Raw genomic sequence first — 22,954 nt, 5'->3', positions numbered from 1 at the left:
CAACACAGAAGTGCTGACTACTGGGCTGGTGATATCCCCGGGGAAATAAAAATTCCACTAACAGTTGCATCGACACGGATGTTACTTGTAATTTGAACAAAACATAAACCTTAAATACATCATTTATATAGAGCATTTCCTTTTTTAATATCAGTGTTCACGCATTGTCTTGTAAACAAATATGTGAGTTTTCTGCAAAAAGATGTGACAAAAAAAATTGTCATGTTTCTGTTTAAATTTGGTTTTAAATGCAAAAACCTGGAACTTGTACTTTCGAAGAAGCATTAGTGCAAAATGAAACAGATTATTTGCACAAACGAACAAACATAAAATAACTTTTATATATCTTTAATTTGCATTCAAACAAAGACATCAGTTCAAAAGGGTATCAGTTTAAATTTTGAATCGTGTTAAATCATAACACAATAAGGTTATCTTTACAATAAACTTGAATGCTTTGATAAAGCAGGATCTTAACAGTGATGGTGATTTGTATCACATAACTGAACAATATTTAGTTTGTGTATTTTAATAAAAGGACTAATATTCAAATACCTGTTTCATATGATAAGCAAAGTTGTGTAGTTGATGTTTTTAAAAACTCTTATTGAGAAAGTATCATCAGACTGAATATACAAGAAATTGTGAACTCAATAAAATGTTTCAGCAAAACAGTAGTGAAATGAAATCTATTCAACATGTTGACTATTTCGGTCATGAAAAAGATTTAAAGGTAATGAGATGTCAGCAACAGAAAGATATTCCAAAACAAAACTCAGACGAAGGCAATACCAGCAATGTCGGTAGTAGTTTTGAATATCTGATAACATTTGCTGGTTTCATTAACACAATGCTGTCAATGAGTATTCAGAACAGTATTGGAATATATTATACATATCTGATAGGAGAATTTGATATTGGATTGACGACAGCTGCTGTTATAGGATCCACTAACACTGCGATTTGTCTAGGAGGAGGTTCGTTTAAAATATTGATTTTCTTGAAATTGCTGTACTCAGGGGCAAATCCGGCCATCTTAAAGGGGCCGGGTCCCAACCAAGAGTAAAAAGGGGGGTTCGAACTATTATTATCCAAGTATTAATGAATTAAAAACTGTTTAATATATTTTCATCAGAATATATGTGCTTTAATGACCTTCAATATGTTCACTTATAACAGTTAAACTAATTGTTTGGAAGGCCGCAAACACTAAAAATTACATGTAATGTGAAGACAAATTCTGTGTCAATTTATTTTCTATTTATTTCTATGTGTGTTACAACATATACATTTGCTATAAATTTACGCTGAGATTAAAACCAGTACATTTTTAAACAACGAACAACATGATTCAAAGCGAGGTGTATATCTTGGTGTTCATAATATGGTTTGTGACGTATTATTAATTCCATGCCATATGGCTGATCAAAAAGTGCTTTTTACTTGCAGTATCTTGTTTGAACAACAATATAAAAAACGAATTCGATACCTATCATTGTTATTTAAATGCATCATGATTTACATCAACTACACTAAGAAATATTAAGAAACAAATTGTTTGAACTTCACATGTGCCTGAGGTAGTTAAAACCTTGAGATTTTAAAATAAATCCGTAGATTGTGTTAAGTTGACATACATATAGATATATATTATCTATGAATTTTTGAGTTCTTCTTCTTCCGTTAAGGAGTTGACCTCATATTTGTGTGTTTCAATAACTTCGCTCGGTAAAATAGGAGCTTCTCTAATGGATAAAATAAAATTTTCCAAATATGTAATTCTATTTACACTGTACAATTTGGCAAGCTGTTGTCTAGTTAGGGTGCATCTGTTTCCAGGGCATACTGAATAATCTGGCCTTGAACTAGCTGCTACTGTGTCTGGCAGTACGAACTAGTCTCCTTTAGAGCGTGGAGAAAAGGAGTTGTTGTAAACTGAATTCGTTGTCCTGATTTGTCTAAGTCTATGGTCTATGGCCACCCTTGTTTTGTTGTCCCCAGGTGTGTAGTAGATAGCTGGTTGTATCTCCACTAGTTGGCTCTGGATTTTGTAACAAAGAACGAGTCGCTGGTTCATTCTTCCTTGTTATAGACTATCCCACTGGAGTTGGTACAAAAGTCACCTGACACGGCCTGTCGGTGTACTGGTTAAATACAAACCGTGCTGTTTTGCGCTGTACCCGTACAAGTTCTTTAATCAGTGTGGTTTGATTTGGGTCCCACACTGTGGTAGCATACTCGATCGATGGTCTGATCAGTACAAAGTATGCTGTGTTTTTTGACAGATGGCTTACAACGGCCAAGGTTCCTGTGGAGAAAACTGAGGGTCCTGGTTGCTTTTCCGATGGTGTTATCTCTGTGTTTATCACACTGTAACTCCAAGGTATTTCCCACTATCGACAACGTCTAGTTGGTGTCCATGCAGGGTGTAATTTGTTTGCAGGATGTGACGCTTGTTAGAGATCCTCATGGCAGTGCACTTTTCTGGATCGAAACACATCTGATACGTGTGTTCCCATTCGTCCAGGGCAGTGAGGTCTCGCTGGAGAGTTGCCGCATCATCAGGATTTCTAACTTTCCAGTAGACTATCGTCCGCGAACTACCTTACATCTGAGAATGTCCAATCTGGCATTTCGTTGAGTGAAACAGTATAGAGGTAATTGCTGGACTTGAAATTGAGTTTTACATGACACGTCCGAATTAATTGTTGAGTAAACAGTATTAAAAATATTGCAAGAGTTGTTGTTGTGTTATAAATGTCTTTTAATTAAACAGAACACCTCGTCGCAAGGTCTGCAATCTATGATTCATAGAAGTTAAAGAATGCATATTTTACTCTTATACATATAACTTTTTAGATAAAATCTAGAAAAATGAAAAGTTTTCTATATTCATCTCATAACTGAAATACACATGTTCTCTTTGTTTTAGGAGTGTTCGCAGTTCGAGTCGTTGAATCTTTTGGCGAAAGACCCGTTTTGATATTTGGTGGATTCCTACAATTTATTGGTTGTATTACTTCGTCGTATGCACCATCATTTTCTATGTTATTTGCATTTCTATCGATTGTGAACGGTAAGAGTAGTAGTTATTTGCATTCCTATAGATTGTGAATGATGATATGAAGTAAAATTAACATTATTTTTCTATTATTCATTTTACTGAAATACCCATCCTTTGAATGGTAAGACGTATTAGTTATGCATAGAATATAGAACTATATTCAGTTAACTATGTACTAATGACAAAATCGATCAGTTATTGTTTCTCATAAAACAACATGTTTTGACTTATATTTAAGACGACAATTCTTCCTTGGTTTTGCATTCTGTTAAGGGTAGTAGTAGCTGTAAGAAACGACAATATAACCGCTACATCTGACTGTCAATGAAGACGTTAAGGGCAGTGGTAGCTGTAAGAAACGACAATATGACCGCTACAGCTGACTGTCAATGAAGACTTGAAGATACAATTTAACAATTCACCATCCAAGTTGCAATGTATAAAACACAAAGGGGCCAAAGTAAGGTCTTCAACACAGAGCCTTGGCTAGCGCCGAATATAGAGCTATAAAGGGAACCAAAATTATTTTTTCAAAACAATTCAAACAGGAAAACTAATGGTTTAATTTATATATAAAACGATAAACACATATGAACAAAACTAGCAAGCGACAACCAGTGAACAACAGTTACCTGACTACGAACATGTGTTTAACAGTATATTGATAAATGATTGTTTAGCAAGACGTATTTCATCATTCAATTAAAAAACTATCGCAAATACCTAAATAAACACGTTCAGATGTACCAGAATAATGAGTTTTTTCTATGTATATATATATTTGTATAAATTTTTCGTTTGAAATACTATGAATATTATATTTTGTGAAAGAAGCACATAGTTTTGACAATTGCCAATACATTATTAAACAGAGAAGATAATGTCATTATCACAAGGCTAGAAGCAGCTGAATTAATGACTGGAATTGCAATCTTTTTATACCTTTCTTTTAGGAATCGGTGTCGCACTTAGTTATGTTACCATTTTGCTTTCGGTAAACAAATACAGCTATAAGAACCGGTCACTGTCAATGACTCTTACATCTCTCGGTGGTTCTGTGATATAAGAACCGGTCACTGTCAATGACTCTTACATCTCTCGGTGGTTCTGTGACCTCTGTTGTTTTCCCATTGATTGTTCGGACGTTACTACAAACCTATGGTTTCCGTGGAGCAATGCTGATACATTCTGCTATCCTGCTAAATACCGTTATATGTGGGGCTGTTGTCTTCCCTCTGACTTCAAAAGGTGTATCAATCTGATTCATTCTGCTATCCTGCAAAATACCGTTATATGTGGGGCTGTTGTCTTCCCTGTGACTTCAAAAGGTATATCAATCTGATTCATTCTGCTATCCTGCAAAATACCGTTATATGTGGGGCTGTTGTCTTCCCTGTGACTTCAAAAGGTATATCAATCTGATTCATTCTGCTATCCTGCTAAATACCGTTATATGTGGGGCTGTTGTCTTCCCTGTGACTTCAAAAGGTATATCAATCTGATTCATTCTGCTATCCTGCTAAATACCGTTATATGTGGGGTTGTTGTCTTCCCTGTGACTTCAAAAGGTATATCAATCTGATTCATTCTGCTATCCTGCAAAATACCGTTATATGTGGGGCTGTTGTCTTCCCCGTGACTTCAAAAGGTATATCAATCTGATTCATTCTGCTATCCTGCTAAATACCGTTGTATGTGGGGCTGTTGTCTTCCCCGTGACTTCAAAAGGTATATCAATCTGATTCATTCTGCTATCCTGCTAAATACCGTTATATGTGGGGTTGTTGTCTTCCCTGTGACTTCAAAAGGTGTATCAATCTGATTCATTCTGCTATCCTGCTAAATACCGTTATATGTGGGGTTGTTGTCTTCCCTGTGACTTCAAAAGGTATATCAATCTGATTCATTCTGCTATCCTGCAAAATACCGTTATATGTGGGGCTGTTGTCTTCCCCGTGACTTCAAAAGGTATATCAATCTGATTCATTCTGCTATCCTGCTAAATACCGTTGTATGTGGGGCTGTTGTCTTCCCCGTGACTTCAAAAGGTATATCAATCTGATTCATTCTGCTATCCTGCTAAATACCGTTATATGTGGGGTTGTTGTCTTCCCTTTGACTTCAAAAGGTGTATCAATCTGATTCATTCTGCTATCCTGCTAAATACCGTTATATGTGGGGTTGTTGTCTTCCCTGTGACTTCAAAAGGTATATCAATCTGATTCATTCTGCTATCCTGCAAAATACCGTTATATGTGGGGCTGTTGTCTTCCCCGTGACTTCAAAAGGTATATCAATCTGATTCATTCTGCTATCCTGCTAAATACCGTTGTATGTGGGGCTGTTGTCTTCCCCGTGACTTCAAAAGGTATATCAATCTGATCCATTCTGCTATCCTGCTAAATACCGTTATATGTGGGGCTGTTGTCTTCCCTGTGACTTCAAAAGGTATATCAATCTGATTCATTCTGCTATCCTGCTAAATACCGTTATATGTGGGGTTGTTGTCTTCCCTGTGACTTCAAAAGGTATATCAATCTGATTCATTCTGCTATCCTGCGAAATACCGTTATATGTGGGGCTGTTGTCTTCCCCGTGACTTCAAAAGGTATATCAATCTGATTCATTCTGCTATCCTGCTAAATACCGTTGTATGTGGGGCTGTTGTCTTCCCCGTGACTTCAAAAGGTATATCAATCTGATTCATTCTGCTATCCTGCTGAATACCGTTATATGTGGGGTTGTTGTCTTCCCTGTGACTTCAAAAGGTGTATCAATCTGATTCATTCTGCTATCCTGCTAAATACCGTTATATGTGGGGCTGTTGTCTTCCCTGTGACTTCAAAAGGTATATCAATTTTCTCTGATAAATAAACAATATAAAAACTGAAAATTAGTTACACTTCAATGTTAAAAAAATTGAGAAAAATGGACAAAATATTACGTTTTAGGCGAGAGATACATGAGATATAAGAACCAAATTTGCATTTTTGATGAAACCTACATAACACACGGCTAAATTATATATCACTGGAAAACTAGACAGTGTACGTTCTAAATATCCCGGTCGTCAAAAGAAATTATGGTGCATTTTTTTTTTAAATCGAGGTCAAAGGTCATGGGTGCAATTTCAATACACGGATACTTTCAGTAGAAAAATCGAGTCATAAAAAATGCAAAAACGAAACAATTTTACAGGAATGCTGTATTACTGTTGGGGAAATATATTTCTATCATAGTATTATTTAAATTTGGTGGATTTTAACGGTAACGAATGTTACGTAACGTTTTCTCTCGGAGTCTTTGAAAATCAACCATTAAGTCACACAAATGTATCTGTAGTCACCCTTGCATTATCTTAATCTAACAATACCTCCATATCATTTGATTGCACGTATTTACAAACATATATCTGCAAATTTGATATAAATAATCCAAAACAAAATATTTGAAGCAAGGGGGAAATATAAAATATGACGTATTTTTAATTGTTCAGAAAAGTATCAGGATGAGCTGTACATTTAAATTGAGGAAGCATAATGGTCTCCTGTTAGTTTAAAAGCCTGCCAACCGCTTCAAGATCAGACAACCATAAGACAGATTTGTTTTAATATTGTAATGCAATATGTTGAGCCTGGATCATACCGCAATTTCATTTACATCACTAAATCAGATATAATAAGAGTACTAACTAACATAACTAAAATGAGTAAAGTGCTACTAGTAAAATTGTGAGCATTTAAATATAAAACATAACAAGGAAAATATGATCACTCATTGTAAGTCAAACTGTGTTTGATTGTATTTTAGCCGGCCGCAGTGTATCTTGAGTTATCTAATTAATCAAACAACATTTGACTTTAGTAGACTTTTTTTAAATTACGCTAGTAATGACGTTCGGCTACTTTGGCACTAAGTATTACTTTTTTAAATCTTGTTTCACCGCTTCAAACGGAGGACAAGGTTACCCTAATTTTGAACCTTTTATTTGGCTTCCTTATGTTAAAATCCCGTTAGCGTATCACCTAAATGATCGAAACGTCGGACCAATGAGATGTTGGACCATATAGTTGTCGGAATATTATAGCTTCATTTGAACTTGTAATCTCATCATTCTTATCGGTCAATATATCAATACAAAGACAACTTCCTTGGCAGGCGGATATATCAGTACAGCAGAGGTTTTGCTCAAAGCGGACACAAAATCTACTATAAACAGATTGAATGAAAAATTGGAAATGGACATTAGGGATTTGTCAAAGAGACACCAACCCGTTTAAAAAGCAGACAACGACCGAAGACCACCAATGGGTCATAAATGCAACAAGAAACTCCCAAACCCGGATCGAGGCGTTCTTCAGCTGGTCCCTAAACAAAAATGTACTAGTTTGAAATTATAATGGACGTCATACTAATCTTCGAAATTTACTCAAGAAATTAAGATAAAAAATCATTCAAAACTAAGAAAGCCCAGAGGCTCCTGATTTGGGACAGGCGCAAAATTGCGGCGGGGTTAAACATATCTTTGGAAATCTGAACCCCCTATACCTATACCAATGTGTGAACAGATCAAATCTTGTATAAAGTTGGATGACATCATACCGGACCGATATTGCCTTTTAGACAACCAAAGTCATACGGAGAACTTGTATTGTTTCTGTTGTTAGGTCGACATTGTCTTGAATAAAGTTTTGACCCCCAAAAGAAAAATAATGACATGTAGAATGTATGTCCCATTTTCAACTTTTTCTAATCTCCTGAGCAGTAAAACTTGTAAATAGTATATCAAATGTGTGTCCATAAATGCGGTGCATTTGTAATAATACACCTAAATGAAAAAGAGTTAAAAAAATTATTTATAGAATATAAATATGCATTATTCTAATTATGATTCAATTCTAATTATATTTAACATTGCCGTAAAGGCGGGAGGTTTGGCTACCCACAAAACCAGGTTCAGCCAACCATTTTTTCTCACATCTCATGTACCAAGTTAGGAAACTGCCCATTGTTATACTTTATGTCATTACTGTGTGTTTTACGTTTTAGTGGTGTGTCTCTGTTGTGTCGTAGCTCCTGTCTTATATGTTATGGGTTGCACTCAGTTTTAGTTTTTAACCCGAGTCTGGTTTTTTTTTCTCAATCGATTTATGAATTTCGAACAGCGGCATACTACTGTTGCCTTTATTCAATACTATTGCCCGATGAACAGATTGTGTGTACTCTAAAATATCTTTGGTTTTTTTAGTATCCACATCTGTTTCACGCCACCTCTAGAATAGGCAGTTTCACAAAAACCTAGAAAACGGGTGGATTACTGATCAATAAATGTTAATAATTTAGAAAGGATTTCATGGAGTATTTGGAAGACACAGCAATATACAATTGTTTGTAAAGACAATTATGTAGTTTAGGTATCCGATAATGTGATAGAAGATCCAGTTCTTCATCTTTTGTTGAAATTTCAAAGGTACATACATAGACATATGATTATCCAGGATTTTCTCTTTGGTAAGAGTCGTGAGTATATATGATGAGTTTCCAACTGAATTGTCAATACCTACTTCATTCTTAAGCAGTTTAAGTAATGAGATTAACACACAAAAACGATGTTGTTTAGAGCATTATCTGCGGAAACAACAACACAGATTGTCATGAGGGTAGTACACATGATTTGCACCATTTGGGTCTTTGACGTCTGACGTAGCATAAAACTGATGATATATCTCAACATTTTATTTGGCCAAAATTAGACTAGCACGAATAAACAAAACACTTTAACGACTAAACATTTGCACTCTCAATGAAGGTCCTCTGGGAAGATACTTATATCATACCAAAAATCTGCATGAACCAAGATTAACTATATAGTTTTGGCCAGAAGTTTCAGAATTTACTTATCATTGAATAGGACATCTTAGGTGATGTTGGTCTGTTCGAACGAGTGTAGTTTACTCTGAACCATTTACACTGGTTAACGAGACTATTAAACATGCAAAGTTCTTATTATTTCTGAAAATCTATCAAATTTTGAATTTATAACTCGATAACAAAATAATCCAAGTATGTCATTTTGTTGACTTATTTAATTGTAGGGTTGAGGGAAGACACAGACGTAGATAAAGAGCCACTGGACATGTCATTTTGTAAAAATCCAAAATTTCTTACCTACCTGGTGACGAATTTTACTCTTTCTATTGGATACTATATGCCACCTGGTCTACTTCCAAATACGGCTTTGTCCACAGGTGTAAGTCTTGATGACATCTCGTTAGCATTTTCTATCGGAGGCATTGCCAGTATACTTGGAAGAATTCTGTTTGGGTTTATAGCGCATAGACATCCAAATCAAACAACGAAATTATTTAGCTTTTTCATCATAGCAATGGGACTACCAATGGGTATAATACCATTTTCATCTACATTTATACACTATCTAGTGTTCTGTTTAATTAATGGATTTTTCTTAGGTAATAACATTAAAAGTATTACACTAGCAATATAGATATCCAAATTGTTCGAAGTCTTTTTCAAATGTTCTTCTTATTTTTTTAAGTTTACTATGAATATATGATTTCACCTGCACGAGTTAACAATAGTGGTGTTTGACAACTTTAGTTTTGAACCTTTTAAATATCTAAATTAACCTGATACTAGTAGTTAAAAACTAATCAAAGCAGGTTATGATAGTGTTGTTCAATCAATTTGTCTTGTATCAGATTTCTAAGGGGATCAAAATCAAATCAAGTAAAACGTCTTGTTTCAGATTTCTAGGGAAATCAAAATCAAATCAATTAAATAGTTATCAAAGGTACCAGGATTATAATTTAGTACGCCAGACGCGCGTTAAAACGTCTTGTATCAGATTTCTAGGGGAATCAAAATCAAATCAATTAAAACTTCTTTTATCATAAGTTTAGTAGTAAATACAGTAGTTTTACATATGTGATAAATAGCCTGCTGTTTAATCCATATCGCGTAACCTTGATGCCCACCCTTTATCGCATACCCTTTATCACACCCCTACCCTTTATCGCACCCCAACCCTTTATCACTCCCCTACTTTTTTTTCTTTTTTTTTTTTACATAAACAGTTTTATTTACTTTTTTTGCTCAAGAAATTTTTTGTCAATTTTTTGAATGACGTCATTGTTTGGTATGTGACGTCACGAACGTCAAGTTTCCTATATTGTATGTGACGTCACGAACGTCAAGTTTTCATATTTTTGGCACGCTAAATGCAACTATAAAAAGTACAAAACACACAAATAAATACAATAATAAAAAAAAAAATTTTTTTAAACAAGAGCACGCAAATTGTAAGGTGCTTCGAATAAGTAGTTGAGCAGTTCTTTTAAGGCCTTTGAAACAAGACAAAAGTAGAACTGAATGTAACCCAGTGCTATGGATCAGAAAACAGTTCATATAATATAATACTTTTCTCTTGAAATATTTGATAAAGCGTATAATACATGGCAAAATCCGTATCACATGCCGTATCACCGTCGACCAATATCATCCCTCGGGCCAAAAGGCCCTTGTGCTGATATTGATGTCTCGGGATGATACGACATATGATACGAATTTTGCCATGCATTATTCTCTATGCATCAGATTACTAGGGGAATCAAAATCAAATCAATTAAAACGTCTTGTTTCAGATTTCCAGGGGAATCAAAATCAAATTAATTAAAACGTCTTGTATCAGATTTCCAGGGGAATCAAAATCAAATCAATACACCTTATCGCTATTTGTCCGCCATTACTGGATATCACACAGGTTCCCGTAAAATATGACGTCATAAAACAAAATAGCTGACGCCACAATGAAAAAGTGATTGTTGTATGCGTCAAAAGTTCAAGCGGCAGGGTCAGCCGGGAATAGCGATAAGGTGTATTAAAACGGGTTACTAGGGGAATCAAAATCAAATCAATTAAAACGTCTTGTATCAGATTTCTAGGGGAATCAAAATTAAATCATTTATCACGTCTTGTATCAGATTACGATTAAAAATCGATCAATATAACTCAAACGAATTTTATAAATAAATGTATATGTATAAACTTGAAATGTAGCTCTTTCAAAAATATTTGTTTGTGGCCATGTGGGAATTTTTTTAAACTCGAAATAAGAGATGCATAAACACTTTTTTTAAACTTGAGCATACGTTTTTGTGGTGGAGGGTAAGGAGGATGTAATAAAACACTTACGGCAGTATAAAATTGGCTTCAAATTGATAGTATTAAATAAAATAATCAAAACAAATTTTTTTACCTTCTCTCCTTTAAATAGTCACGGAAATATCCACTGGTAAGCAAATTCAATCCTTGGTGCAAATGTCAAGTAATTGACTAAATTTTTCTGCCAAATAATTTACAAAGTATTATTATAATATTTGAATCCTAGATGCATTTTTTGTTTCTCATAACTTAATTATTTTAAACAAGCTGTATGTAACTGCGATTTCTCTCAAATATTTACTCAGTGTTCATTTTGTTTGTAAAGGATGTAATAGTTCCCTGCAATATAATAATATGTGTTTACCGTTCAATATGTTACATACATTAATGAGGCTTTATTGTTTCCGTTTGAATTGTTAAACATTTGTCATAATGAGGGTCCGTTTATAGATGAGTATGCGATATTATTTTTGATTATTTATGAAGGCTGTATGTTGACCTATATCTGTTAATTTATAATCCTGATACCTTTGATACCTATTTACACCACTGGGTCGATGCCTCTGCTGGTGGACGTTTCGTCCCCGAGGGTATCACCAGCCCAGTAGTCAGCACTTCGCTGTTGACGTGAATATCAGTTATGTGGTCATTTTTATAAATTTCCTGTAGACAAAACTTTGATTTTCTTATCCCAGGCATAGATTACCTTAGCCGTATTTGGCACAACCTTTTGGGAATTTGGATCTTCAATGCTCTTCAACTTTGTATTTGTTTGGTTTATAACTATTTTGATATGAGCGTCACTGATGAGTCTCATGTATATCTGTTAATTTTTAAATCATTTGGTCTCTTGTAGAGAGTTGTATCATCGGTTATAATACCACATCTTCATATTCCTTTAAGACATAATAATAACAAATGATATACTAAAAGCCGTCATCAACAAATTTTATAATTTGAATTTTTTTTGTGAATTAAAAAACATAGTTACCATTATTCTATAGTTTATATCAAGTTTAAACATCACTAAACATCAACAGAAATGCATTAAGGCAACAAGGAATTGAAGTCTTACTTAACCTACAAAATAAATTTGAAGTTTTGCACGTCTTACAATTCATCGTATTTTGGACTCGAGCATCATGAAAGATACAGCTATTGTCGAAATGCGCATCTTGTGCAGCAAAATTGGTGCCTTTTTGTTAGCTAATAGTTCATGTTGAAGTCGGACAAGCATTTGAAAAGCTAATATTAAATGTCTTATTTTAGTCGTATGATAAATCTGCATAGTCAACAGTAAGACAAACTGTTAATTATTTTTCCAAACTTAAACAATAAGTAGTATGTATATGCTAGTAATCAGCCATTCTGTTATTAAGATCTTTCCATTGAAAACAAAAATCTAGTATCTAAACAGTGACTATCATTTAAAACATCCATTTTGCAATTTATCCGTTTTGTTGATTTGCACATCCAATTATCTACTTTGATATCTCAAAATTGTTTTAGGCGGAGTAAATCTTGGTTACAACTTATCCTTGAGAAATATATTACTTCCAAAATATTATGGACGTGGAATTGGATTTGGATTACTAGTGCAGAGTCTGGCTAGCTTGGTGGGTAATCCATTCGCTGGTTAGTATTACTGATGCAGTGTCTGGCTAGGTTTTATGGTAATCCATTCGCTGGTAAGTATAACTGATGCAGAGTCTGGCTAGGTTTGTTGGTAATCCATTCGCTGGTTAGTATTACTGATGCAGAGTCTGGCTAGCTTAGTGTGTAGTCCATCCACTAGTTGTTACTACTGATAAGAATTCTAGCTAGCTTAGTTAGATATTCCATCCACTGGCTAGTATTACTGATACAGAGTCTGGCTAGCTTAGTTGGTATTCCATTCGCTGATAAGTATAACTGATACAGAGTCTGGCTATCTTAGTTGGTAATCCAGCCACTGGTTTGTATTACTGATGCAGGGTCTGGCTAGCGTGGTGTGTAATTCATCCACTAGTTAGTATTACAGATACAGAATCTGGCTTACTTGGTTGGTACTCCATTCGCTAGTTAGTATTACTGATACAGTGTCTGGCTAGCGTGGTGGGTAATCAATTCACTAGTTAGTATTAAATATACAGAGTCTTGCTAGCGTGGTGGGTACTCCATTCGCTGGTTAGTATTACTGATACAGAGTCTGGCTAGCTCAGTTGATATTCCATCCACAAGTTGTTTCTACTAATACAGAGTCTGGCTAGCTCAGATGATATACCATCCACTGGTTAGTATTACTGGTACAGAGTCTGGTTAGCTTTGTGTGTAATCCATTCGCTGTTTTGTAATACTTATACAGATTCGGGCTAGCGTGGTGAGTAATCTATTCGCTAATTTGTATTACTGATACAGAGTCTGGACAACTTGATAGGTAATCCATCCGCTGGTTAGTATTACTAAGGCAGAGTCTTGCTAATATAGTTGGTAATCCATTCTCTGGTTAGTATTACTGATACAGAGTCTGGTTATCATGTTGGATAATCCATTAGCTGGTTAGTATTACTGTAACAAATTCGGACTAAATTAGTTTGTAATTCATTCACTGGTAAGTATTACTGATGCAGAGTGTTGCTAGATTATTTGGTTATCCATTCGCTGGTTAGTATAACCAATGCAGAGTCTAGCTAGCATAGTTAGTAATCCATTCACTGGTTTGTATAACTGATGCAGAGTGTTGCTAGGTTAGTTGGTTATCCATTCGCTAATTTGTATTACTGATACAGAGTCTGGATAACTTGGTCGGTAATCCATTCGATGGTATGTATTACTGATACAGAGTCTGGCTTGCTTAGATGGTAATTCATTCGCTGGTTAGTATTACTGATACAGATTCGGGCTAGCTAAGTTGGTAATCCATTCGCTAATTTGTATTACTGATACAGTGTCTGGATAACTTGGTGGGTTATCCATTTGATGGTAAGTGTTACTGATACAGAGTCTGGCTAGGTTTGTTGGTAATCCATTCGCTGGTAAGTATTACTGATACAGATTCGGGCTAGCTTAGTTGGTAATCGATTCGCTAATTTGTATTTCTGATACAGTGTCTGAATAACTTGGTGGGTAATCCATTTGATGGTAAGTATTACTGATACAGAGTCTGGCTAGGTTTGTTGGTAATCCATTCGCTTTTAAGTATTACTGTTACATATTCGGGCTAGCTTAGTTGGTAATTCATTTATTGGTTATTATTTCTGATGCAGATTGTTGCTAGAAAAGTTGGTAATTTATTCGCAGGTTAGTCTGACTGATACAGAGTCTGGCTAGCTTAGTTGGTAGTTTATTCATTGGTTAGTATAACTGATACAGATTCGGGCTAGCTTAGTTTGTAATCCATTCACTGGTTAGTAATTCTGATACAGAGTCTGGATAGGTTCGTTTGTAATCAATTTTCTGGTTAGTATTACTGATACAGATTCGGGAAAGCCTAGTTGGTAGTTCATTCACTGGTTAGTATTACTGATACAGAGTCTGGCTAGGTTTGTTGGTAATCCATTCGTTGGTACGTATTACTGTTACAGATTCGGGCTAGCTTAGTTGGGAATTCATTCGCTTGTTAGTATCACTGATGCAGAGTATTTCAAGGTTAGTTGGTAATCCATTCGCTGGTTAGTATTACTTATACAGAGTCTGGCTAGGTTTGTTGGTAATCGATTCGTAGGTAAGTATTACTCTAACAAATTCGGGCTAGCTTAGTTGGCAATTCATTTACTGGTTAGTATTACTGACGCAGAATGTTGCTAGGTTATTGTGTTATCCATTTGCTGGTTAGTATAATAAATACAGAGTCTGGCTACGTTTGTTGGTAATGCATTCGCTGGTTAGTACTACTCTTACAGATTCGGGCTTGTTTACTTGGTTATTCATTTATTGGTTAGTATTTCTGATGCAGAGTGTTGCAAGAATAGTTGATAATTCATTCGCTGGTTAGTCTGACTGATACAGAGTCTAGCTATCTTAGTTGGTAGTTATTCATTGGTAAGTATTACTGATACAGAATCGGGCTAGCTTAGTTGGTAATCTATTCGCTGGTTAGTATTACTAATACAGAGTCTGCCTAGGTTTGTTGGCAATCAATCTGATGGTTAGTATTACTGATACAGATTCGGGATAGCTTAGTTGGTAATTTATTCACTGGTTAGTATAACTGATCCAGAGTGTTGCTAGGTTAGTTGGTGATCCATTCGCCGGTAAGCAAAACTAATACAGAGTCTGGCTAGGTTTGTTGGTAATCAATTCGAAGGTACGTATTACTGTTACAGATTCAGGCTAGCTTAGTTGGTAATTCAATCGCTGCTTAGTATCACTGATGCTGAGTATTTCAAGGTTAGTTAGTAATCCATTTACTGGTTAGTATAACTGATACAGAGGCTAGGTTTGTTGGTAATCCATTCGCTGGAAAGTATGACTGTAACAATTTTGGGCTAGCTTAGTTGGCAATTCATTCTTTGGTTAGTATTACTGACTAAGAATGTTGCTAGGTTAGTGTGTTATCCATTTGCTGGTTAGAATAATAAATACAGAGTCTGGCTAGGTTTGTTGGTGATCCATTCGCTGGTAAGTATTACTGATACAGAGTCTGGCTAGCGTGGTAGGTAATCCATTCGATGGTTAATATAACTGATGGAGAGTCTGGCTTGATTAGCTGGTAATCCATTCGCTGGTTAGTATTACTACTACAAAGTCTGGCTTATTTAGTTGGTAATTCAATCACTGGTTAGTATTACTGATGCAGAGTCTGGCTAGCATATCTTTGTAATCCATTCGCTAGTTTGTATAACTGATGCAGAGTCAGGCTAACTTAGTTGGTAATCCATTCACTGGTTAGTATTACTGATACAGAGTCTGGCTAGCATGGTTGGTTATTCATTCATTGGTTAGTATTTCTGATGCAGAGTGTTGCTACAATAGTTGGCAATTTATTCATTGGTTATGATCACTGATGCAGAGTGTTTCTAGGTTAGTTGGTTATCTATTCGCTGGTTAGTATTACTGATACAGAGTCTTGCTATGTTTGTTGGTAATCAATTTGCTGGTAAATATTACTGATACAGATTCGGGCTTGCCTAGTTGGTTATTCATTCATTGGTTAGTATTTCTGATGCAGAGTGTTGCTATGTTAGTTGGTTATCCATTCGCTGGTTAGTATTACTGATAAAGAATCTGGCTAGCGTAGTGGGTAATCCATTCAGTGGTTAGTATTACTGATACTGAGTCTGGCTAGGAATGTTGGTAATCCATTCGCTGGTTAGTATTACTAATACAGAGTCTGGCTAGGTTTGTTGGGTAATCCATTCGCTGGTAAGTATTACTTATACAATGTTAGGCCAGCGTGATGGGTAATCCATTCGCTGGTTAATATAACTGATGTAGAGTGTGGCTTGTTTAGCTGGTAATCCATCCGCTGATTAGTATTACTACAACAAAGTCTGGCTTATTAAGTTGGCAATTCATTCACTGGTTAGTATTACTGATGCAGAACGTTGCTAGGTTAGTTGGTTATCAATTTTCTGGTTAGTATTACTGATGCAGAGTGTTACTAGGTTAGTTAGTAATCCATTCGCTGGTTAGTCATGTAATGATGATATTTTGGCTCTCAATAATGACGACTTCAGTATGTATATTAATGAAATTTATCCTGCTGAACTTACTTTAAATAAAGCTAATACTAATAATGACCACTGCCCTTTCCTCGATCTTGATATCTATATCACTAACGGAAAGCTGAATACTAAAATTTATGATAAAAGGGATGATTTTTCATTTCCTATCGTTAATTATCCGTTTTTAGATGGTGACGTTCCCTTGTCACCATCTTACGGTGTTTATATATCTCAACTTGTACGATTCGCTCGTGTTTGTAACAATGTTTTAGATTTTAACGAGAGAAATTTATGTATTACTGAAAAATTATTACACCAGGGTTTTCGATATCACAAACTAGTCAAAACTTTTACTAAATTTTATCATCGGTATAAAGACATCATTCGTAAATATAGCTCAACATGCAGACTTTTTATACGTTCAGGTATTTCACATCCAATTTTTTATGGAAATATTCTTTATAAAGCACAAAGGTGTCAGTATTCACCTCAGAAACTTACAAAACCTTTAAATAGACTGATTAAGAAGGGATATAATTACGATACTGTTGTCAAGTCATTAAAGATTGCATATTTTGGCGTTAATATTGAGTCACTGATAAGGTCTTTGCGTCGGAACTAAAGACATTTATTCTAAAAACAGTTATTGGCATGACACGGGTTATGTTCTTCTCATATATGTTATGATGGTATGATACTAAACCCCTAACGGGAAGGATTGTGCCTGATGTTCATATGATGAAATCATAATCTTTCAGTCAGTTTAATTGAAGTCTGGAGCTGGCATGTCAGTTAACTGCTAGAAGTCTGTTGTTATTTATGTATTATTGTCATTTTGTTTATTTTCTTTGGTTACATCTTTTGACATCAGACTCGGACTTCTCTTGAACTGAATTTTAATGTGCGTATTGTTATGCGTTTATTTTTCTACATTGGTTAGAGGTATAGGGGGAGGGTTGAGATCTCACAAACATGTTTAACCCCGCCGCATTTTTGCGCCTGTCCCAAGTCAAGAGCCTCTGGCCTTTGTTAGTCTTGTATTACTTTTATATTAGTTTCTTGTGTACAATTTGGAAATTAGTATGGCGTTCATTATCACTGAACTAGTATATATTTGTTTAGGGGCCAGCTGAAGGACGCCTCCGGGTGCGGGAATTTCTCGCTACATTGAAGACCTGTTGGTGACCTTCTGCTGTTGTTTTTTATTTGGTCGGGTTGTTGTCTCTTTGACACATTCCCCATTTCCATTCTCAATTTTAAGAATTACTGTTCCAGAGTCTGGCTAGCCTGGTTGGTTATTCATTCATTGGTAAGTATTACTGATCGAAATCGGGTTAGCTGAAATGAAAATCCATTTGCTGGTTACTATTACTGATACAGAGTCTGACTAGGTTTGTTGGTAATCAATTCGCTGGTAGGTATTGATGATACTGATTCCGGCTAGCTTAATTGGTAATTCATTCTTTGGTCAGTATTACTGATGCAGAGTGTTGCTATGTTAGTTGGTAATCCATTCGCTGGAGAGTATTACAGAAAAGAGTTCGGCCAGCGTAGTGGGTAATACATTCGCTGATTAATATAGCTGATGAAGAATGTGGCTTGTTTAGCTGGTAATCCATCCGCTGATTAGTATTACTACTACAAAGTCTGTCTTATTTAGTTGGTAATTCATTCACTGGTAAGTATTACTGTTACAGATTCGGGCTAGGTTAGTTGGTAATCCATTCGCAGGTTAGTATTACTGATACAGAGTCTGGCTAGCATAGTTGGTAATCCATTTACTGGTTAGTATAACTGATGCAGAACGTTGCTAGGTTAGTTGGTTATCAATTCCCTGGTTAGTATTACTGATGCAGAGTGTTACTAGGATAGTTGGTAACCCATTCGCTGGTAAGTCATGTAAGTGTTACTGTTCCAGAGTCTGGCTAGCCTAGTTGGTTATTCATTCATTGGTAAGTATTACTGATCGAATTCGAGCTGGCTGAGTTGGTAATTCGTTTGCTGGTTACTATTACTGATACAGAGTCTGACTAGGTTTGTTGGTTATCAATTCGCTGGTAAGTATTAATGATACAGATTCGGGCTAGCTTAATTGGTAATTCATTCTTTGGTTAGTATTACTGATGCAGAGTGTTGCTTTGTTAGTTGGTAATCCATTCGCTGTAGAGTATTACTGATACATAGTCTGGTTAAGATTGTTGGTAATCCATTATCTGGTAAATATTACTGATACAGATTTGGGCTAGCTTAGTTGATAATTCATTCACTGCTTAGTATTAATAATGCAGAGTGGTGCTAGCTTAGTTGGTAATTCATTCACTGGTTAGTATTTCTGATGCAGAGTATTGCTAGCTTAGTTGGTAATCCATTTGCTGGTAAATATAACTGATACAGAGTCTGGCTAGCTTAGTTGGTGATTGATTCATTGGTAAGTAGTAATGATATAGATTCGGGCTAGCTCAGTTGGTTATCAATTCGCTGGTTAATATAACTGATGCAGAGTCTGGCTTGAGTAGCTGGTAATGCATTCGCTGGTTAGTATTACTACTGCATAGTCTGGCTTATTTAGTGGGTTATCCATTCGCTGGTTATTATTACTGAAACAGAGTCTGGCTAGTGTGGTTGGTAATCCATTCGCTGGTTTGTATTACTGATGCAGAGGCTGGCTAGCGTGGATGCGTTTTGTTATTTGATTCTGCAATGTGATTATGGACTTTCCGAATTGATTTTCTTTTAAGTTCACTATTTTTGTGATTTTTCTTTTTTGGTAATCCATTCGCTGGTTAGTATTACTGACGCAGAGTTTGATTAGCGTGGTGAGTAAAATATAAAATCACAAAAATACTGAACTCAGTGGAAAATCTAATCGAAAAGTCTATAATCACATTGTAAAATCAAATGACGAAACACATAAAAACCGAATAGACAAGAACTGCCATATTCCTGACTTGGCTCAAGCATTTTTAATTGTAGTAGATGATGGATTTAACCTGGTGTTATACGCTCATCCTCTCACCTTATTAACAGTATTTTTGGTCTTTTGTTGATAGTTGTCTCATTGGCAATAATACCACATCTTCTTTTTTATATTATCAAATTCCGTTATATTTTCAATGATGCGTGAACTTCATTCGCTGGTTAGTATTACTAAAACCAGTTGTTGGCCTTACACGGGTTATGTTTGTATGCCACATTTATGGGCATTATGTTTTCTGGTTTGCGCGTCAGTTTGTCTGTCCGCTTCAGGTTAAAGTTTTTGGTCGAGATGGTTTTGGATGAAGTTGAAGTCCAATAAACTTGAAACTTATTACACATGTTCCTTATGATATGATCTTTCTTATGTAAATGCCAAATTAGGGATTTCCCCATTTTCACAGTCCATTAAACATAGAAAATGATAGGGCGGATCGGGCATGCACGTGTATGAACACATTATTGTTCTCATATATTTTATGATAGTATGAAACTTAACACCTAACCGGAGCTTGATTTTCATATGGTGAAATTATAATCTTTCAATTAGTTTAATTGAGGTCTGGAGCTGGCATGTCAGTAACTGCTGATGTCTTTTTTTTGTTAATTCGTGTATTTTTTTCATTTATTTTGATGCCTGATCTGACATTGTACTCAGACTTCTTTTAAACTGAGTTTTACTGTGCGTATTGCAGTGTATTGCTTTATTCTATTTTTGCTAGACGCATAGGAAAGTTTGAGATTTCACCAAACATGTTTAAACCCCTTTGTTGCCTGCTCAAATTCAAAATCCTCGGGCATTTGTTAATCTTGTCCAAAGTTAACTTTCTTATTGGACCTAGCAAAACGTTAACTTGTTGGATAGTGCTATGTCACAATTTTCAAATTCACATGAAATATGTCTAGGAAATCCTTAAAAAATTAAAGCCCATACAACATAGTCAGCTATAAAGGGCCCCGAAATGACAAATGTGAAACAAGGTTTAGTCATTAAGTTGAATAGTTGTACATGTAAGGATTGCGCCCAACTGTATTTTGTCTTCTTTATATGAGATGTTAATATCGGTCAACTACTGTTGCGTTTGTTCAATGTTTGTAACGTACAATAACTTATGTCAGATAAAGTGTATTAACTCATTATGCAATGTCTGTAACGTACAACAGCGTATGTCAGATAAAGTGTATTAACTCATAAATTAACTTATATCAGTCGCAATGAAAACACCAAGAGCAATGCTGGTAACTATAATGTGATGTCAATGGTAAATGAATGATCATATAATGATATTTTTTGTAGCTTTCTTACAAGATGATTTTGGTGATGGAGGAATTCCATTCTATCTTGGAATGTCAATCCTTGTTCTCTCTGGGTTAGTACTATTGCCATTTTCATCAGCGATAAAGGAGACTGCTACTGAAATAAACATTATTGTACCATCGAATCGTGTTACAAAACGTATCAAATATAACTATTCAATGAATGACATAGCCGATTCAGTCGTTTCATACTTTTAATTCGTATCGAATTACACCATGTTTATGTTGTCATTTGTTTAAAAATGAACAGAACAAAACAATTTTAGTATTCTAATAAAAGTAAACAATATCCTATGCTCTTTTCCCTAATGTAGAAATGCATTTAATCGTAAAAATCAAAAATCACAATTAAGGAATTAATTCATCAATCTATTGAATAAAGAACAAATGTACTAGAATAAGAAAAAAATCAAAGCTGACAATAAGGTACAAGTTTTGCTCATTGTTGAAGACAAAACTATGATCTAAAGTTTCTTACATGTACCACGTCTCATTAATTCAATATAACAAACAACGACAAACTGCCACTGACTTACATATTACATATATATTCGATATTCCCTGGCTTGTATTTCCTATCATGATTTCTTTGATAGAGGATCGTTGCTCACAGGGAATCGTTTTAACCAAGAGTTCCAATTAGTGAAGTTGAATTGATCCCTCGGCAAATTTAACGGAAGCCATCACGAGTGTTGATCGTTAAGAAATTATCGTTTCACAGATGATATCGGATATGGTCCTTATGAAGTTATGTCGTAACTACGATCCCCTTCCACTTTCACGAATGTGACGTACCAAATAATAGATAAAAGAAGATGTGGTGTGAGTGCCAATCAGACAACTCTCCATCTAAATGACAATTTAAAAAAGTAAACCATTATTGGTCAATGTACGGCCTTCAACAAATAAGCCTATTTACCGGGTTGATATACATGATCGACACGACGGGTGCCACATGGTGAGCGGGATCTGCTCACCCTTCCGGATCACCTAAGATTACCCCCAGTTTTTTGTGGGGTTCGTGTTGCTGAGTCTTTAATTTTCTATGGTATGTCTTGTGTACTATATTCTGTATTTTTCTCTTTTTTTATTTTAGCCATGGTGTTGTTAGCTTATTTTCAATCAATAACTGTCCATCTTGTATCTTTCTCCCCTCTTTTAAGGCAAATGAACAATATGATGTGAGTTCAATATGTTTATCGGCGCTTTCTCTAATATACAATAGTGTGAGACAAAAAAGTTCAATGTGATGTCTACTAGAAATATTATTGGTTAATAAAACATCATTGTGTGATAATTTCTTCTATTTAAAATTTACAAGGTCGTATTGGTTAATAAAACAACAATGTGTGATAATTACTTCTATTTAAAATTTACAAAGTCGTATTGGTTAATAAAATATCATTGTGTGATAATTTCTTCTATTTAAAATTTACAAAGTCGTATTGGTTAATAAAATATCATTGTGTGATAATTTCTTCTATTTAAAATTTACAAAGTCGTATTGGTTAATAAAATATCATTGTGTGATAATTTCTTCTATTTAAAATCTACAAAGTCGTATTGGTTAATAAAATATCATTGTGTGATAATTTCTTCTATTTAAAATTCACAAAGTCGTATTGGTTAATAAAATATCATTGTATGGTATGATAATTTCTTCTATTTAAAATCTACAAAGTCGTATTGGTTAATAAAATATCATTGTGTGATAATTTCTTCTATTTAAAATCTACAAAGCCGTATTGGTTAATAAAATATCATTGTGTGATAA

At 35.0% G+C, this 22,954-nt stretch overlaps 2 protein-coding genes across 3 annotated transcripts; both read left to right on the top strand.

Moving 5' to 3' along the window:
• Positions 1 to 641: 641 nt before the first annotated feature.
• Positions 642 to 4,130, top strand: LOC134709665 (monocarboxylate transporter 4-like). The gene is made up of 3 exons (XM_063569814.1): positions 642 to 977; positions 2,933 to 3,076; positions 4,018 to 4,130. Exons 1-3 carry the CDS (start codon positions 659 to 661, stop codon positions 4,128 to 4,130), a joined length of 576 nt encoding a protein of 191 aa, XP_063425884.1. The 5' UTR covers positions 642 to 658.
• A 1-nt stretch (position 4,131) lies between these two features.
• Positions 4,132 to 21,427, top strand: LOC134709864 (monocarboxylate transporter 3-like). Of its 2 annotated transcripts, none has more exons than XM_063569996.1 (4): positions 4,132 to 4,312; positions 9,160 to 9,465; positions 12,755 to 12,880; positions 21,161 to 21,427. In XM_063569996.1, the coding sequence occupies exons 1-4, from the start codon at positions 4,147 to 4,149 to the stop codon at positions 21,376 to 21,378; spliced, it is 816 nt and encodes a 271-aa protein (XP_063426066.1). In that variant the 5' UTR covers positions 4,132 to 4,146; the 3' UTR covers positions 21,379 to 21,427. The 2 variants fall into 2 exon arrangements, with proteins under 2 accessions (XP_063426066.1, XP_063426065.1); XM_063569995.1 differs by having other exon boundaries at positions 9,160 to 9,534.
• Positions 21,428 to 22,954: the final 1,527 nt, after the last annotated feature.

The sequence above is a fragment of the Mytilus trossulus genome, chromosome 3 (assembly GCF_036588685.1).
Source record: "Mytilus trossulus isolate FHL-02 chromosome 3, PNRI_Mtr1.1.1.hap1, whole genome shotgun sequence".
NCBI lineage: Eukaryota > Metazoa > Mollusca > Bivalvia > Mytilida > Mytilidae > Mytilus > Mytilus trossulus.
Note: the sequence above shows the minus strand (reverse complement) of the source record. Positions and strands in the feature narration are given on the sequence as shown.

Coding starts and splice junctions, on each gene's coding strand:
- LOC134709864 (XM_063569995.1), top strand. CDS start 4,147: ATGACTCTTACATCTCTCGGTGGTTCTGTGACCTCTGTTGTTTTCCCA. Junction 9,535..12,754: donor AATTAATGGATTTTTCTTAG/GTAATAACATTA, acceptor AAATTGTTTTAG/GCGGAGTAAATCTTGGTTAC. Junction 12,881..21,160: donor GGTGGGTAATCCATTCGCTG/GTTAGTATTACT, acceptor TATTTTTTGTAG/CTTTCTTACAAGATGATTTT.
- LOC134709665 (XM_063569814.1), top strand. CDS start 659: ATGTTTCAGCAAAACAGTAGTGAAATGAAATCTATTCAACATGTTGAC. Junction 978..2,932: donor TGCGATTTGTCTAGGAGGAG/GTTCGTTTAAAA, acceptor TCTTTGTTTTAG/GAGTGTTCGCAGTTCGAGTC. Junction 3,077..4,017: donor ATTTCTATCGATTGTGAACG/GTAAGAGTAGTA, acceptor CCTTTCTTTTAG/GAATCGGTGTCGCACTTAGT.